Source organism: Schistocerca piceifrons, chromosome 4, assembly GCF_021461385.2.
Source record: "Schistocerca piceifrons isolate TAMUIC-IGC-003096 chromosome 4, iqSchPice1.1, whole genome shotgun sequence".
In the NCBI taxonomy this organism is placed as follows: Eukaryota; Metazoa; Arthropoda; class Insecta; order Orthoptera; family Acrididae; genus Schistocerca; species Schistocerca piceifrons.
In genome coordinates this window covers 388662933-388681429 of record NC_060141.1, presented here as the reverse complement: position 1 = coordinate 388681429, position 18497 = coordinate 388662933, and the positions used below count along the sequence as shown (strand labels likewise).

The 18497-nt window shown below is 41.3% G+C and overlaps 1 protein-coding gene across 1 annotated transcript in view; it reads left to right on the top strand.

Annotated features, from left to right (window-relative positions):
• Positions 1–18497, top strand: part of LOC124795864 (E3 ubiquitin-protein ligase MYCBP2-like) — a 91091-nt gene that overhangs the window by 17916 nt on the left and 54678 nt on the right. Inside the window, exon 5 of the mRNA XM_047259946.1 lies at positions 16407–16534. Within this exon, the coding sequence (XP_047115902.1) occupies positions 16407–16534 (128 nt within the window). The remainder of the gene's footprint in view (positions 1–16406; positions 16535–18497) is intronic.

The window sequence follows — 18497 nt, the reverse complement described above, 5'->3', positions numbered from 1 at the left end:
GTTAGCAATGAACAATGTTTTATTATGTCACTCAACAGTGAACATCAACAAAAGGTAAAGTGGACCTGGGTCACACAAGAAAATAAAAGTAATTACTTTACAACAAGGAAATAAGAGTCACTAGTTGACAAATCCATCATAAGGTTAACTCTGCACCCCACCAATAAGAACTTCTCACTGAGACAATAAATGATGATTACCGTGAGGCAGAGGGAGTGGTGGCTGCACCAAATGATCACTGAATGTCTCAAAGAACTCTAAGCAAGAAGTTTCCAGTGAGGCCACAGTCAGCGACAAGTGGCAGCTGCACACAGCAATGAGGATCGTACAGAGAAGCTGAATACAATAAGGCTGTCATCAGTAGCGAGTGGCAACTACACGAGGTGATGATGAGGCAGTTTGGGAAGTGCGCTGTAGACAGTCCTACAAGGCTGTGGTCAGTAGTGCTGTGACTGCATCTAGTGATGGCTTGACTGTTCAGAGAGACAGCTGATGTTCAAGATTGAATCTCAGCTGGAACAGACAAGTTATGTGTGTGCATGGTAGAAGCTTAAATAATAAGTTTCCAAGTGGTACAGGACCGGTATTGAAAAAACAGTTCTGTGATTGTGGCACTGCCTGGGTTGACATCGTTGCACGGATCTTTTCGTCCACCAGCAGCATCTTGCATCAACACCTGACCCGACACCAGTGCAACATGAGGTTGCAGGAAAATGTAGTGTATCCGCACAGTGTGGCAGCTCCTGCTGTGTAAGTAGCTTCAATAGGATGTTCTCACCAAGTCTGATTTCAGTCACAAGAGTAGGAAGTTTCTGATAGTGTCTACAAATACAGAGGCTCCCATGGCAGCGGTCAGCAATGAGCCATGGCTGTACCAGATGGTGCCTAGGCAGCACGGTCAGTAACGAGTGGTGGTTGCACATGGCAATTGCATAGTGGCTCGTGGGACATATCGAGAAACTTAACCCAACAAGGCTGTGATCAGTGGCTAATGACAACCACAGAAGGTGATAGTGAGGTGGAAGTGTGCTACAGGCAGAGTCTTACTGAGGCTGTGGTCAGTTGCTGTAGGTGCATCCAGTGACAGCTTGACTACTCAGAGAGACAGCTGATGTCCAGGACTGGAACTCAGCTGGAATAGGCAAGCTATGTGTCAGGCACTTGGTTATGTAAATGTCCAGCTGAAGCTTTCACAATTGGTTTCCAGGCGGCATGTAGGAAAAATGGTTCTGTGATTGTGGTGCTACCTGGGGTGATGATGGTTTCTCAGTGTAATGCAGACTTTCTGCAAGCTTGCCACTAAATATGTTTATGTTTACATACAGTGCAATGTGGAGTCTTCCACTGATCCAGTGTTTATTACTGGCAACTGAGTAGTGATGATACTGTCACCAGTAATCTGATTGTATTGCAGTACAGCCAAGTTTTAGGATGTAACACATACAGATACAAAACTTTTTGTTGTTCCACCCTTAACTCGACCTCATGACTTCAAGGGCCTTTCAACAGGTGAAATCCTAGGAATGACAAGGAGCAGATGTTCTCTTGTGTTTTTGAAGGCTAAAGTGTAACTCCCTCAAATACACACACAATTACAATTATGACCAGTACTTTGTACTCTGTAATGTGATTGGCTCCTGTGTAATATGGTGGGCAGTTCAGTTTTCAGCCACTGCTTTTTCTGACAGCAGGTATATACATTTGTAGTTTTGATTATTGTGTACAGTAACAGTCATACACTCAAAAATTTTCATTTAGTGCTCATAGTCACAGAAAAATTTTCAGTTTCCCACACGTCATTTAAAACTTTGTGCCCAGTTGTCGCAGTACAAAAGACAAAAAGTCTATAGTAAAATTTTAAAAAATGTAGAAATGCAGTATATTTAATATGGAGCATATATATCTGAAAAGATTTCTGAATAACTTATTAACTGGAAGAGCTACTATTCCACTGAAGAATTTATGGATGACAATGTTACAGTCTGAGGCAGAGAATACTGATTACTATGTTTATACGTTCTCTGTTGTAGCTACACTGTAGTGTTTTATAATAATACAGGACTTCAGCTTACTTCTTTTTTTAATGAACAGGTATGTTTTTATTGTAAATATACCGTGTATTCAACATGAACAATTGTCATAATTGTAAATGACATAAAAATTTATATCAAAATATTCATCTTTCCATTTTAAACAGTTTTATAACTTTTATAACTGTCTTGCATAAAAAATCAGATGAATTTGAAACTATACATGATTTCACATTTTTATTTGTTTCTTTAAAATTGCATGATAGAAATGTGATACTTAGTGTCTGTCTTAAGTTCAGGTATGTATTATTGATGGTGGACATCTGCATGAGATTTTAGACATTCTCATAAAGAAATCATACAGTGTCAGTTCATCTTTGAGGTCAGTTGAGTTATATATTTAGTTAGCTATGTGTTCCATTGATCACTTTCACAACTTATTATGGTGATTTTAAACATTAACATTTAAAAAAATAATCAAACAATAACAATTATAATGGTTATTGATGTCCATTTACAGGTTAATATAGTGAAAACTATTTTTGTTTTATCATAGCAAGTATACACTAGAGGTGATGCAGCTATATAATTCAACAAAATTGTTGCCAGAATGGAATACATTAATCAGGGAGAAACATATTTTGAGTTTGCTATACATCAGGCAATTCACATCATGATACAGATGATAAAAAATTCATGGCACAACATAATTAATACCATTTTTAGTCAATGTCTACTTTACGGTCATGGAGGCTACTTTTGTGTAGTGTTATAATTTCCAACACTGTTATTCATTTTCAACTATAATAGTTTACAACAAAACCTTTGTTAAAATACCCTTTCTTTAAAGGCATGTCCTTAAGTTTGCAGCAAATAAACATCACATTATTCTTATGACACACTTTAGTGCAATTAATATTATTATATTCCTTTCTCAGACGTTATGTCTGGTTAAAAATGGAAAGTGACGCGGACCTTGATCAAGCGTGACTTCCTTTTAACTGTGTGGTATATGTTACATTGCATTTAGGAACTTTTGGGTAATTGAACATGTATCAATAATTACAGATTTCTGTAGTTGTATATATACGTTCGGATGTAGCTGTACTGCATTGATGTACTAGTGGATATTGTGTGGTATGACTCCTGTAGTTGATAGTATAATTGGTACAATGTCAACTTTATCCTGATGCCACATGTCCTTGACTTCCTCAGCCAGTTGGATGTATTTTTCAATTTTTTCTCCTGTTTTCTTCTGTATATTTGTTGTATTGGGTATGGGTATTTCGATTAGTTGTGTTAATTTCTTCTTTGTATTGGTGAGTATGATGTCAGGTTTGTTATGTGGTGTTGTTTTATCTGTTATAATGGTTCTGTTCCAGCATAATTTGTATTCATCATTCTCCAGTGCATTTTGTGGTGCATACTTGTATGTGGGAACGTGTTGTTTTATTAGTTTATGTTGTATGGCAAGTTGTTGTGTATTATTTTTGCTACATTGTCATGTCTTCTGTGATATTCTGTATTTGCTAGTGTTGTACATCCGCTTGTGATGTGATCTACTGTTTCAATTTGTTGTTTGCAAAGTCTGCATTTATCTGTTGTGGTATTGGGATCTTTAATAATATGCTTGCTGTAATATCTGGTGTTTATTGTTTGATCCTGTCTTGCAATCATGAATCCTTCCATCTCACTGTATACATTGCCTTTTCTTAGCCATGTGTTGGATGCGTCGTGATCAATGTGTGGTTGTGTTAGATGATACGGGTGCTTTCCATGTAGTGTTTTCTTTTTCCGATTTACTTTCTTTGTATCTGTTGATGTTATGTGATCTAAAGGGTTTTAGAAGTGGTTATGAAATTGCAGTGGTGTAGCCGATGTATTTATATGAGTGATTGCTTGTGTATTTTGCTAGTTTCTGCTCATTTTATAAAGAATTTTCTTAAATTGTCTACCTGTCCATAATGTAGGTTTTTTATGTCAATAAATCCCCTTCCTCCTTCCTTTCTGCTTAATGTGAATCTTTCTGCTGCTGAATGTGTGTGATGTATTCTATATTTGTGGCATTGTGATCGTGTAAGTGTATTGAGTGCTTCTAGGTCTGTGTTACTCCATTTCACTACTCCAAATGAGTATTATTATTATTATTGTTATTATTATTATTATTATTTAGAGAGAATGGTAAATTGTCACCAGAAAAATCTTATGCCTGATTGCATTAGTAAATGACAACAAATAAGAATTTCAATTGAAAATTTCTGAGGGAGAAACCATATTCAGCTACAAATGTTTGTAAAAACATGTTGTTTGATGTTTCATCAAAATAATGCTTAAGTTTCTATGTGACACTCTAAACAAGCAAATATATAAACTGCATCTTGAAATCAATAAACAAATGGATCTTCCCCCCTGTGCGTTCGGGGGTAAGAATAGGCCCATGGTATTCCTGCCTGTCGTAAGAGGCGACTAAAAGGAGTCTCAACTGTTTCGGCCTTTAATGTGATGGTCCCCTACGGGGTTTAAACACTACCTTTCCAAATTTTCCGTTAGTGCGTACCATTTGGGGAAGGACACCTTACGTGGTGCATCTTACATCCATCTTGCCCTAAGATCTGGCACACCTGATATTTTCATGGAGTTGGACTTACATCGAACTTCCGGCCACATCCACTGCAGTGTGTTCCGGGTAGCATACATTCCCTCCATTATGCATTTCCATCTTTGCTCCATTTCTTAATGGATATTCGACACCCGACAACCAGCACAATAGCCAGTCCGTTGTGGTGGGGTCGTCATGTACCCTCTTGGTGGTAGCCCCCTGACTACACAGGGATCGCACTGCTGATGCCTGAGCTGCTACCTCCCCACGTATGCCAAGGAGTAGATGCCTATCCCTCTGGGGCATCGGGACTCCCAGCAAAGGCCATCCTGCCAGGTGGTCTTTGCTGTGGCTGGGTGGCGCCTGTGGGGAGAGCCCCTGGTCAGAGTAGGTGGCATCAGGGCGGATGACCCACAATGAAGCGTGGTACATCATCTCTCGCTGGTGGGCTTCCACCAGCAGTCTCTAAGTGATCGAGGTCTAACCTCAATGGAAAGAAATTTGATCAGAGATCATTTCCCTCCCTGGCCACTCCATGGGAGGAACATATGGCTAAAGAAGGCAGTGGAGATTATTCACCCCGGTACCTCGTGTGTACGCAAATTGATGGGGAATTATTTATGTCGACCAAGCCCCAGTTTTTTGTGGAGCATTTAGAGCACAAGTTCGGGGAGGTGGAGGGCTTGTCCAAAATGTGCTCTGGGTCAGTTCTCATCAAAACAGCATCCTCTGCCCAGTCACGGCGGTTGCTGACTTGTGACAAGTTGGGGGATGTTTCCGTCACCATCACCCCCCATAAAAGTTTAAACATGGTCCAGGGTATTATATTCCACAGGGATCTTCTTCTGCAGTCCGACGATGAACTACGCGCCAGCCTAGAATGAAGAGGTGTTCATTTCGTCCGGCGCATACATCGGGGTCCGAGGGATAATCAGGTAGCCACCGGTGCCTTCATCTTGGCCTTCGAGGGCGATGTCTTACCCGAAAAGGTTAAGATGATGGTCTACCGTTGGGATGTGAAGCCATATATCCCTCCTCCAATGCGGTGTTTTAAATGCTGGAAGTTCTGGCACATGTCATCCCGCTGTACTTCCGGTATCACGTGTCGAGATTGTGGACGTCTTCGCATCCCAATACTCCATGTGCCCCGCCTCCTATCTGTGTTAACTGCAGAGAACACCATTCCCCCTGCTCGCCGGACTGTAGGATATTCCAGAAAGAAAGGAAGATAATGGAATATAAGAACCTGGACCGTCTGACCTACCCAGAGGCTAGGCGGAAATATGAGCGGCTACATCCTGTGCCAATGCCATCAACTTATGCCGCTGCTGCAACACCGGTACGATCCTCTCCCGTGTCATCACGTACTGTTGCCTCTCAGCTATGTCAGACTGCACCAACCCCCTTGGTTGTGGGGGGCACTTCCCCCTCTGTTTCTCCTGCTCCATCTACTTCAGGAGTAACACCACCCCAACCATCGGGGACATTAGTTACCCCTTCCCAGCCGGAGAAGCGTGAGACTTCTTCGGCTACTCTCGCCAGGAAGGGGTCCCTTGGGCCCCTCCCATCCCCAGGCTTTGCCCAGTGCCAAAGCGGACACCCGCAAATTTTTGAAGCAACCACCGGTCGCTAGTCGTAGGGCCTTATGGTCGTCGTCCGTCCCTGAGACTGACCCAGTGGAGCCCTCCCAGCCAGACCCACAAAAGGCACAGCGTGCAAAGCAGTCAAAGAAAAAGGCTCCCAAGCATCCTGACATTGCGGTGGCACCTGTCCCACCACAACCTTCCACCTCTGCGTCTGAGGATGAGGTGGAGATTCTGGCGTCTGCTGAGGACCTCAATCTCGCTGGTCCCTCAGACACCATGGATAGCTCTAGCACAGGTGCTTAATCGGAGGCAGCAGGTGACCCAGAGGTGTAATCTGCCTTCCCAGTCCCGTCACGCCTTTCTCAGACATGGACAATATCATCCTGAACTGCAGCGGTTTCTTCCACCATCTAGCTGAGCTCCGACAACTCATCAGCTTTCACCCTTTCTTCTGCATTGCTCTTCAGGAAACTTGGTTTCCAGCAATGCGAACCCGCGCCCTCCGTGGCTATCGGGGTTATTATAAGAACCGGGCAGCTTATGAAAGGGTGTCTGGTGGCGTCTGCGTCTATGTCCTTAACTCTCTTCACAGCGAGTCTGTCCCTTTACATACAACTTTAGAGGCTGTCGCTGTTCGGGTGTGGACGCCACAGGCTGTTACCGTCTGCAGTCTTTACCTTCCACCAGATGGTGATGTCGTGCAGCATGTCCTGGCAGCGCTGATAGTGCAATTGCCACTACCTTTCTTGTTGCTGGACGACTTCAACGCCCATAACCCTCTGTGGGGTGGGTCAGTGGCGACAGGTCGAGGCGCCATCATTGAGCATTTATTGGCACAGCTCGATCTTTCGATTTTGAATGATGGTGCCTTCACACACTTCAGTGTGGCGCATGGCATGTACTCTGCCATCGACCTTTCGATCTGCATCCCTAGCCTCTTACCGTCTGTCCAATGGAGAGTGCATGACGACCTGTGTGGTAGTGACCACTTTCCGATCTTTCTGTCACTGCAACAGCATCCATCTACTGGGCGCCCTTGCAGGTGGGCTGTGAATAAGGCTGAATGGGACTTGTTCTCCTCCACTGCTGCTATTGAGTCTCTCTCTAATGATGACATTGACGCGGTGGTCCACTCGGTCACCACCGGCATCGTTACTGCCGCAGAATCTGCCATTCCCCGTTCTTCTGGGTTCCCTCGGTGGCGGACTGTGCCTTGGTGGTCGCCTGAGATTGCTGCAGCGATTAAAGATTGCCGGCGGGTGCTCCAGCGTGACAAGCGGCATCCCTCCATGAACACCTTATCACCTTCAAACGGCTGCGTGCTCGAGCCTACCACCTTATCCGCCAATGCAAGCAGGAGTGCTGGGAGCAGGTTGTGTCCACCATTGGCCTCCATGTCACTCCACCGCAGGTCTGGGCCAAGATTCGACGCCTCTATGGCTATTGGACTCCTGTCAGCATGCCTGCGCTCTCACTGAATGGAGCAGTTTGCACGGACTCCGACGTAATTGCCAATCGCTTGGCAGAGCATTTTGCTCTGAGTTCCGCTTCTTCAAATTACCCACTGTCCTTCCGCTCCATTAATGAGCAGATGGAACATCGGAGCCTTTTTTTTTCACACCCACCATCCTGAACCCTACAATGTTCCATTCAGTGAGTGGGAATTTCACAGTGCCCTAGCCGCTTGCCCTGATACCGCTCCTGGGCCAGATCTCATCCACTGTCAGATGCTGAAACACCTTTCAGTGGATTGCCAGCGACGGCTCCTCGACCTTTACAACCATCTGTGGGTTGAGGGTGAGTTTCCGTCGCAATGGCGGGAAAGTATTGTTATCCCCATTCTGAAACCTGGCAAGAACCCTTTGGAGGTGGACAGCTACCATCCCATTAGCCTCACCAACGTTCTTTGCAAATTGCTTGAACAGATGGTGAGCCGGCACTTGAATTGTGTACTGGAGTCTCGGGGCCTTCTGGCTCCATCTCAGGGTGGGTTCTGTAAAGGTCGCTCCACTGCCGACAATCTGGTGAGCCTGGAGTCAGCCATCCATACTGCCTTTGCCCGCTGTCAGCACCTGGTCGCTGTCTTTTTTTACTTGCGGAAGGCGAACGATACGACATGGCATCATCACATCCTTTCTACGCTTCATGAGTGGGGTCTTCGGGGCCCTCTGCTGATCTTTATCCACAATTTTCTGTCATCTCGTATCTTCTGCGTGCAGGTCGTGGCCTCCCATAGTTCCTCCTGAGTCCAGGAGAATGGGGTACCACAGGGATCTGTCCTCAGTGTCTGCCTGTTTTTAATTGCAATAAATGGGCTCGCTGCAGCGGTGGGAAATTCTGTCTCCGCTTCCCTGTATGCTGACGACTTCTGCCTTTACTATAGCTCCATTGGCATTGCAGCTGCTGAACGTCAGCTACAGGGCACTATCCGTAAGGCGCAGTCTTGGGCTGTAGCTCATGGGTTCCAGTTTTCGGCAGCCAAGACCTGCGTTATGCATTTCTGCCGGCGACGCACTGTTCATCCGGAGCCGCGGCTTTACCTTGATGGCGAACTTCTTGCTGTGATGGAGACACGTAGGTTTTTGGGAGTTGTTTTTGATTCCCGGTTGACTTGGCTGCCTCATATTCGGCAGCTTAAACAGATGTGTAGGCGGCATCTAAATGCTCTGCAATGCTTGAGCCACACCCACTGGGGCGCCGACCGATCTACCCTGTTACGGCTCTACCAGGCGTTAATCCAGTCCCATCTGGATTATGGGAGCCTGGCTTATGGCTCAGCATCCCCATCTGCGTTGCAGGTGCTGGACCCAATCCTCCACACTAGGATACGCCTTGCCAGTGGTGCTTTCCGGACCAGCCCTGTGGACAGCATACTTGTGGAGGCAGGTGTCCCTCCACTGCGGTTACGGCGCCAACGTTTGCTGGCCACTTATGCTGCCCATGTTTTCAGCTTGCCCGGGCATCATAACTATCGTCTACTATTCCCACAGTCGCACGTCCATCTTCCAGAACGTCGGCCCAGGGCTGGATGTACGATCGCAGTCCGCGTCCGAGAGCTTCTCTCCGGGCTTGGGGCTTTACCTCTTCCACCTCCTTGCCGGGCACCTCTGCATACACCCCCGTGGTGTGTGCCTCACCCTCGCCTTCAGCTGGAATTGGCACAGGGCCTGAAGGACTCAGTCCCTCCGGAGGCCTTCTTCCGCCGCTTTCTTTCCATTCTCACCATCAGAGCTCTGGCATTGTTTACACTGACGGCTCAATGGTTGCTGGTCGTGTTGGTTATGCGCTAACTCTAGGGGACCATTCCGAACAACGTTCATTGCCAGCTGGCTGCAGCGTTTACACTGCTGAGCTGGTCGCCATCTTTCGTACCCTAGAGTATATCTGCTCCTGCTCAGGTGAGTCCTTCGTTATCTGTAGCGGCGATTCCCTGAGCGGTTTACGAGCTCTCGACCAGTGTTTCCCTCGTTCTCGTCTAGTGATGGCTATCCAGGAGTCCCTGCATACTCTTGCCCGTTGCGGCCGCTCTGTAGTCTTTGTGTGGACCCCTGGTCATGTCGGTATCCCGGGCAATGAACATGTTGACCGCCTGGCAAAAGAGGCCACCAGTAAACCATCTCTGGACGTTGGCCTCCCAGAGACTGATTTGAGGGCAGTCTAACGCCACAAAGTTTTTGCTCTATGGGATAATGAATGGCGCGAACTGACCACATGTAATAAACTCCGTGCTCTCAAGGAGATGACAGCTGTGTGGTGGTCATCCCTGCGAGCCACTCGCAGGGTCTCAGTAGTCCTTTGCTGGCTCCGCATTGGCCACTCCCGGCTGACACACAGTTATTTACTGCGCCGGGAGGACCCTCCTCTATGTCGCTGCGGGGCGGCTTTGACAGTGGCCCACATTTTGTTGGCCTGCCCCCTTTTAGCTGTGGTCAGGCAGACATTTGTGCTGCCTGATACGCTCCCTGCCCTTTTAACTGATGACTCTGCTATGGCTGGCTTAGTTTTACGTTTTATTCGGGCAGGGGGTTTTTATCATTTAATCTGAGTGTTTATGTTTTATTTTATTGTTTTGTGTTGATTCTGACCTTTGGCCTACGGTTTTAAACTGAGTTTTTAATGTGTTCTCGGCTTTTCCTTTCTTATCTCTATGGTTGGCCAACCACCGTCACACTCTGTGTGATTTTAATTTGTTTTGTCTGATCTCTGTCTGAGTCTTTCTTGTCCTGTGTCGTCTGACGTCTTTTCTGTTGTTCGTTTTTTATTCTCTGTGAACGATTTTAGTTTTTTTTGGAAAAAGGGACTGATGACCATCGCAGTCTGGTCCCTTTAACCCCCACAAACCAACCAACAAATGGATCTTACACCTACCTTTTTTCCACATCTTACATAACATCAATAGCTAGATGAGAGAGAAACAGCTAGTCACTTGTAGAAGGTATAAAAATTTAATTCCAGTCTCTTACTTCAAAGATTATGAATTATTCTCTGACTACAAAGATTAGAAATTATTCTTCTGATTATCCCCCACAAGTCAGAACTTGAATTCAATGACAGATAATTAAACCACCAATATTTCACTTATCAGCACAAAAATTACATAAGTCACAGCTGGACCAATGTAGAATGAAGAAAATGCTGTGAGTTCAAAGATCGAAAGTATTTTTGAAATCCCCAATTTAGATCAAGAAAGTCATTTATTGCTATTTTGTTGAATACACTGAAACGTAGAACATAGTTCATAAGAGCCACTGGTCTTGTACTAATTGCCTAATTCAGGTAAAACTGACTCAAAACTGCTTGCTAACATTATTGTATTGTATTGTATTTTTATTGATCCAGGCAATCATAGTATTGTACAGCTGTACATATGATATTGGATAGGTCAAGAGAGCTATTTACAAGTAATTTTTACAAATTGATTTTTATATTATTTTGTAGCAAGGAAATTATCTATCTTAAACAAAACAGTTAATACAAATCATAGAATTGTAAGGTTGTACATACGATATTGGACAGGTCAAGGGAACATATTTGCAGGTTATATCTAATAAATTGATTTTACATTATTTTGCAATGAGGAAGTTAGCTATCTTCAACAAAACAGTAGATACAAATGTTGTATGGTAAAATACAAACAGCCAATACAAATGTAATAGTAAAGTAGTCCAGTGTATTTCATAGACATGCACAGTATATAATAATGCAGTATATTTCATAGACATGCACAGTATATAATTTTCAGACCTAATTGAACATTTATCATATTGTTTACATGTTTAACCCCTTTCAAAAAAATGATCAACTGCATAAAAGCAATGGTCCAAGAGATATTTTTTTAACTTATGTGTGAAAGCTCTTGGGTTCTTTGTTGCTTTGATTTCATTGCGTAAATTATTATACATTAGTATCCCAACATTTAAAACACTTTTTTGGTAGCGGGTAGTTCTGGACTGAATCATATGTAGGTCAGATTGCTGCCTTGTTGCATAGTTATGAATATCTCCATTGAATTTTAGTGTGCAGTCATCGTTTAACAGGTATGACTTGACAAATGAGACGATATTATAAATGTAAGCAGAGGGCAGTGTCATAATGCCATTTGTTTTGAAATGTTGTCTGCATGATTCATTATGTCTTAGATTACATATTATGCGTATTGCCTTTTTTTTCATTTTGAAAATATATCTACCTCCAGGCGAGTTCCCCCAAAATATGATTCCATACTGTAATGTAGAATGGAAGTAAGCATAATATACATGTATAAGAACAGATTTTGTGACTGATTTTTTGAGTATCCTTAAAATGTAACACACAGTTGAGAGCTTTTTTGAGATATAATTTGTGAGAGTCTCCCACTTAAGATTTCCTTCAAGTCATATGCCAAGAAACCTGACAGAGTCCACACACATAAGCTCTTGGTTATTTAGAATCACATCAGGCATTACTAGTTTTTGGGATGAGAGTCTGAAGTTGATGTACGTTTTTTTTTTGTATGTTTATAATCAGTTTGTTCTCATTGAACCATTTGCTGAGTGACGACATAAGCGGTTTAATTTTTTGGTTGTGGTCCTCTGTATCGGTACCCGTTATTAGTATACTTGTGTCATCGGCAAATAGTGTGGTATGTCCTGTAGCAAGCTTCGTGCTTATATCATCAATGTATGGCAGAAACAGTATGGGTCCCAGGATTGAGCCTTGTGGCACACCATATCTCATAGGCATTGTGTCAGAGGAGTGGACAGTAGATTGATGGGTGGTTGTTTTCTTTTTTTCAAAATTAATTTCAACTTTTTGGAATCTGTTTGACAGGTAAGATTCTAACCATTTGTTTGCAATTCCTCTTATACCTTTATTTGCTAACTTCTTAAGGAGTATGGTATGGTCAATTACATCAAAGGCTTTGGATAAATCTAAAAAGATACCAGTAGTGATTTCCTTATTATCCAGTGCTTTTAAGGTTTTGTTGAGATACTCATAAATAGCTGTGGTAGTTGTCTTTTGCTTTCTAAAACCATGCTGGTGTTTTTTCAATAAGGATAGTTTATTAGTAAAGTCTTCCAATGTGGTGTAAAATAATTTTTCAAATATTTTTGAGAATGAGCTGAGTTGTGCTATGGGCCTGTAATTGGCTACATCATTTTTGGAGCCCTTTTTGTGAAGTGGGGTGATTTTAGAAGTCTTTAGTAGGTCAGGGAAAACTCCATTTGTAAAGGATGCATTTATTATGTGGGTTTGGGGTTCTACAATGGATTCTCCACATTTCTGGTGTTTTCCTTGATGACCCTGACTGCATATTCACTTTTGTTGTTGTTACTGATGGCTCTTCAGCTCGTGGTGTTGCTGTTGGTTCAGCTGCAGTATTGCTCATTCTTCTGAGATTGTCCACCAAATTAGCTTCATTGGACCACAAATATGTTTGATGCCCTGGTGTAACACGTTTTATGGCACTTCTTGTTACCAGTGGACTTTTGATAGCATTCAGCAGATTAACACACAGTTTCTTTTTCCCATTTTTATGTAAGTGAAGCCCATGCCTGGTGAAGTCTTTCCGTTGGAGGAAGCTATTTACATCTAAAACTCTGATGTGTTCACTGTAAGATGCCTTCTGCATCAAGTAACTGTTCATTTGGTAGATTTTGCAGTTTTCATTTGGCACGTCATATCTATATGGTATTGTGCATAGAATTAGTTGTGTGTGCCTAGTTTTTGCGATCGTTTCATCTAGTGATGTCATAAAACCACGTTTTGATCCATTAATATTGTTTGCACCAGATAAGATGACAATATAATCATTTTGTCCTAGACTAGACGTTTTGTTTTGTATATTGCATGTTGTTTCTTTGAATATAGCATTTGGCGTTATCAAAGATGTAAATTTATAGCTGGTTGTTGAAATTTCGTTCAGTACTTTTGCACAGTTCCTACCGTGACTATCTGAAAGTAACAGTACATGTTTTTTGTTATTTGTAAGCTGACTCATGTTTGTGTTTGTTTTCAACTTACTGCAGTCATTTTTCTTAACCATTTTTAAACTACACGAGAAGTGTTCAGAAGCACTTTGTAGGTTACCTTTATTTACTGTTTCACATTTTTCATGTTCACTCTTCTTCAATGGAGCGTCATTTCTTTCGTTAGTACAAATATTTAAAACAACATCACTGTACAAATTTCGAACTTTTTCCTTATGTGGCGGTTCAGAAAGGTTTTTCATCATGCTTTCCAGTAGCAGAGCATGTTGTCTTGTGGCTTGAAGTTCTTTCTGCAGTGTTTCTAATACATTGGTTTCGCGATATTCACTATACATTCCAGTCGCATCTAGATAACCGTTGCACTTTGTTCCACAAGCACACGATATGTTTTGGAGATTTACTTTCGCAAAGCAGTGTGGAGGATACCACATATGCATCACTGGGCAAGTTCTAATACCGCTTTTTACTATTTTATCACACGATATGCACTTTTTAGATGCTAAATACTCATAGTTTACTGAGCAATTTATTACTACATCAACGCGCGCTGCCATCTTGTATCTTGGATGCATTAATGGAAAGTTTGCAGAAAACAGAGTTCATGTTGTAAAGGCAGATAGAGATAACACTGCAGTAGTCACATATGGTGATGATTACATCAGCAGAACTCTGAAATTCTTCCCTCAAAATATCATAAACATCTAGAAACAAATGAAATGAGATGTCATGTGGCTAGGGCCTCCCGTCAGATAGACCTTTCGCCTGGTGCAAGTCTTTTGAGTTGACACCACTTTGGTGATTTGCTTGTCAGTGGGGATGATGATGATGATGATGATGATGATGATGATGCAGACAACACGGCACCCAGTCCCTGAGTGGAGAAAATCTCCAACCCAGTCAGGAATCGAACCTGGAACCCTTTGCATGGCAATCCATCGCGCTGACCACTCAGCTATTGAGGTGGACATAGTAACGAATAATAGGTAGTAACATATATCTAAAAACAAAGATGATGTGACTTACCAAACGAAAGCGCTGGCAGGTCGATAGACACACAAACAAACACAAACATACACACAAAATTCAAGCTTTCGCAACAAACTGTTGCCTCGTCAGGAAAGAGGATGTGTCTTTTTTCCATTCAGTAGAGATATATTCATTTCAACAGTGTGGAAAAGAAAGCTTGCTACTTACTGTAAAGAAGACATGTTCTTTACAGTAAGTAGCAATCTGTCTTTTCTGCATTGTTGATATTCCTACCTGGAGTTTCATTGTTAGATCTCTGGATTTGTCAGTTCTCCAGGATCAATGACTAGCAGATGAACCACCAGATGGCCGATCTGCATCTGTCAACATGTATACATGAAACTTGTGTATGAGTCACAAATTACATATAAAGAACTCCAAAGTATTGCAAACAGTTTCGGGAAAAAATATATTCCTGACACTAGAAAGTGTGTGACATCACCAAATAGCCATAGTCTAAAACTGGGAGTTCAACTTATTATTGCAATTATGGAAAAGCATTGTTCTCCCCTTTTTCTCCTTTTCTGTATAGCTGTTAAAATGAAATCTGCATAGAGAAAGGAACTTTTTTCTGCTAAGTTTATTCAAAATTGAGTGTTTCTGCAATTGAAGACTTTAAATAAAAAAAGACTTTAAGTGTCAAAGTCATGAATTTGAGAAAATTGTGTTTTAAATATATTAGGTAATTTATGGTCGTAATCCCACTATTAATGTGTTTTATTTGAAAGCTGAGTGTAATATGAATCTGGTTTCCAAAAGAAATTACAAACATTGTATTGTAATAGTGCAAAAAGAATACTGAAAGTGCAAATACAATGAGAAGCTCTAAGTGCCATTGTTCATTACTCAACAACAAGTTAGTAAAAGTTCATTCTGCTTTTCTAAAACTGGATGTGGTCATTATTTTTGAGGTACTGCACCACTTCAAATCTTTCTTCTTTTCTTTGCAGCTGTGGTTGTATCATCAAGGGCAGATAGTTGCTTTTCTTGATGTCATGTACTTGTACACGTTTTCTCAAAATAAGGGTACCTTCCCGAGCCTCAGTTTCATTTAAGTTTCTCCTGGTCTTAACTACATGGGGCTTATGTTTGTCCAACCATAGTCATTGTGTTTTGGATATGTTTAGATTTGCTGTGTTTATATTACAATCTGCTGCTTTCTTGAAATCTAAGCAGTCAGACGCATTCATATTACTGATGATAAATGGCTTTATTTATTATGATTGCTGTATTATGTCCTTACATCTTCTGGAACAATACATTTGGTAGCTCAAGAATAAACAGTCTGTCCAGTTATGGTGCAGGTTAGCAGTCAGTAATGAGACTTACCTCCTGTGCTGGAGAGCTAAACATCTGCAGCCTCCACCATTTTATCTAGCACTAAGGAGTAAGCATGCAAAACATAAAGCCTGTCATATGTTAACAACAGTGGTTGTTAAAATGCATACCATCTGTCGATTGCATTTGGCACTACATTTTCATTCATACAGTTTGTGCCTTTTATACATTACTGGGCTTGTTATGTAGATCCTATTTCATACAAAACCTCAAAATTCCTTATTACAGAACTTGTCTTCTTTATTTCAAGTCTTCAATTTTTATAAAGCTCTATTTATGCATAATTTATACATTGTGTTTATTGTTTGATTGAAACAAACAGTCATTGAAGAATAAGGTATTATTCTACAAATTTCAGGCCATGGTGGTGGATGGGGCTACTCCGGGCATTCGATTGAAGCTATTCGGTTCATGGCAGACACTGACATCCTTCTTGGTGGCTATGGACTTTTTGGTGGTCGAGGAGAGTATACAGGAAAGATTAAGGTAAGTTTCAATAACATTTATCATCTTGCATGCCACATTGTTACAGAGACCAAATTTCATGGGGAATTGTTTCAGCTCATTTAAAAATTTGTTGCAACTGAGTTAAAGCAAGGATTGGCCGGTACCAGCATAGACATGGGATGTGGTTCAAATGGCTCTGAGCACTATGGGACTCAACTGCTGAGGTCATTAGTCCCCTAGAACTTAGAACTAGTTAAACCTAACTAACCTAAGGACATCACAAACATCCATGCCTGAGGCAGGATTCGAACCTGCGACCGTAGTGGTCCTGCGGTTCCAGACTGCAGCGCCTTTAACTGCACGGCCACTTCAGCCAGCTTGGGATGTGGTACTTGCTATAATTACTTCTGTGGAACAAAGGAGAGTATAAAAAATAAAATAAAATAAATGAAAGTGATTAGAGAGAATAATAATAGAATAACTGATCATTTGAAACTGTGCTGGAAGGATAGCAGTTTTTACATATTCAGAATGTTGAGAAGAAAAAATTTTTTCGGGAGGTGAAGTGTTTAATATATTAAAAAGGGAGAAAAATAGTTCGTGTACAGAAAAAACTGAAACATGGTAGATTGTGAGAGACAGTTCAGTTATGAAGAAAGAAATGATGATGATATGAGAAACTGGGAGCATGGATATGTTGTTTGCAGAACTAGACCTCAAAAAATAAAAGTGGTTCATGTTTGAGAACACATTAATAATATTGATGAAATACTGATCATCTTACTACTGAAGAGTAGCTAATTTTGTTTCATCAGTATGAATTTCAGTCTCTGAAAATAAGACAGCATTTATTCACAACAAAACTGTGTACTATGAAGATTAGTAACCCTGAAGTGTGTTAGAGTTTTCCTTACAGCCAAGTTCTATTTTAGTTTTTAGTAAACTTTATCCTGTGAATGTCAATATGCATTTAAACAACACTGTCAGATTAATTACGATTATTATCACTAAACAAGCAGTTGTCTGAAGAGCTCCAGCCTGCCATTTTTCCACTGGTTCAAATAGTGAAACGCCAAATTCATTCTCTGTTGAGCAGAAACTGTTTTAGCATATAACTTAAATGAAAACACTTATATAGTATTTGCAAAAATGTGAAGAACTTAGTGGCCAAGCATTGAGACAATGTTGCCAGAAACAGAATATAGATAGTATCAGAGTGTAACATGGAGAAATATATTTAGATGACTAATAAATTTAAATGATTAGTCACATTGACAGAAAAGCGAATAACTTACGAGATTTAGGTGTATGTAAATGTGCACTATAACAAATCATAACAGACAAATTTAAAAATGAACTGAAAGGTGATAAATTTTAATCTCATTGACAAATTTACTTGTGATTTGTTTGTGTCTCTTGCATGGAATGCATTGGATGCAGTCCTTTGTTGCATTTTTTAAATGTATTTATAAAAGTTGTAATTTTTCTTCCATTGACTCTTAGCATGTGTGCACTGAATTTACCATGCTTATCTGCATTGTAAAAGTTATATACAATTACTTGGTGTGTTGTATTTAAAGATTACAAACTGCACAGTTATAACTTAGGATGTTGAGAATAGGAATGTGTCATACAGTTTTGTTCTAGTACATATTTAAAAAAGATTTGGCAGCAGCAGACAAAGGTACAAGGGAAAAAAATTGCATAACTGTTTACCTTGGGAACCAAATATTCATTTATCTGAAAAAAAGAGGAAAGGAAGTTTGAGGGAGTGAAGAAAATTGGTTATTAAATGTGTAAGTTGCCTAGGACTCATTATGAGTGTGAACTGAATTCTCGCAAGGAAATGGTCCTATCTGACATGTCGAAACCTGCATATTTTATATGGAAGGATAAAGAAATGTACTGTCAAAATTCTAGCTGCTAAAATGTACCATAAATATTTTTAAAGAAATTTTGAAAATTGCCTAATTCGTAGCCCATCAGGCAGCTGGCAAAATGT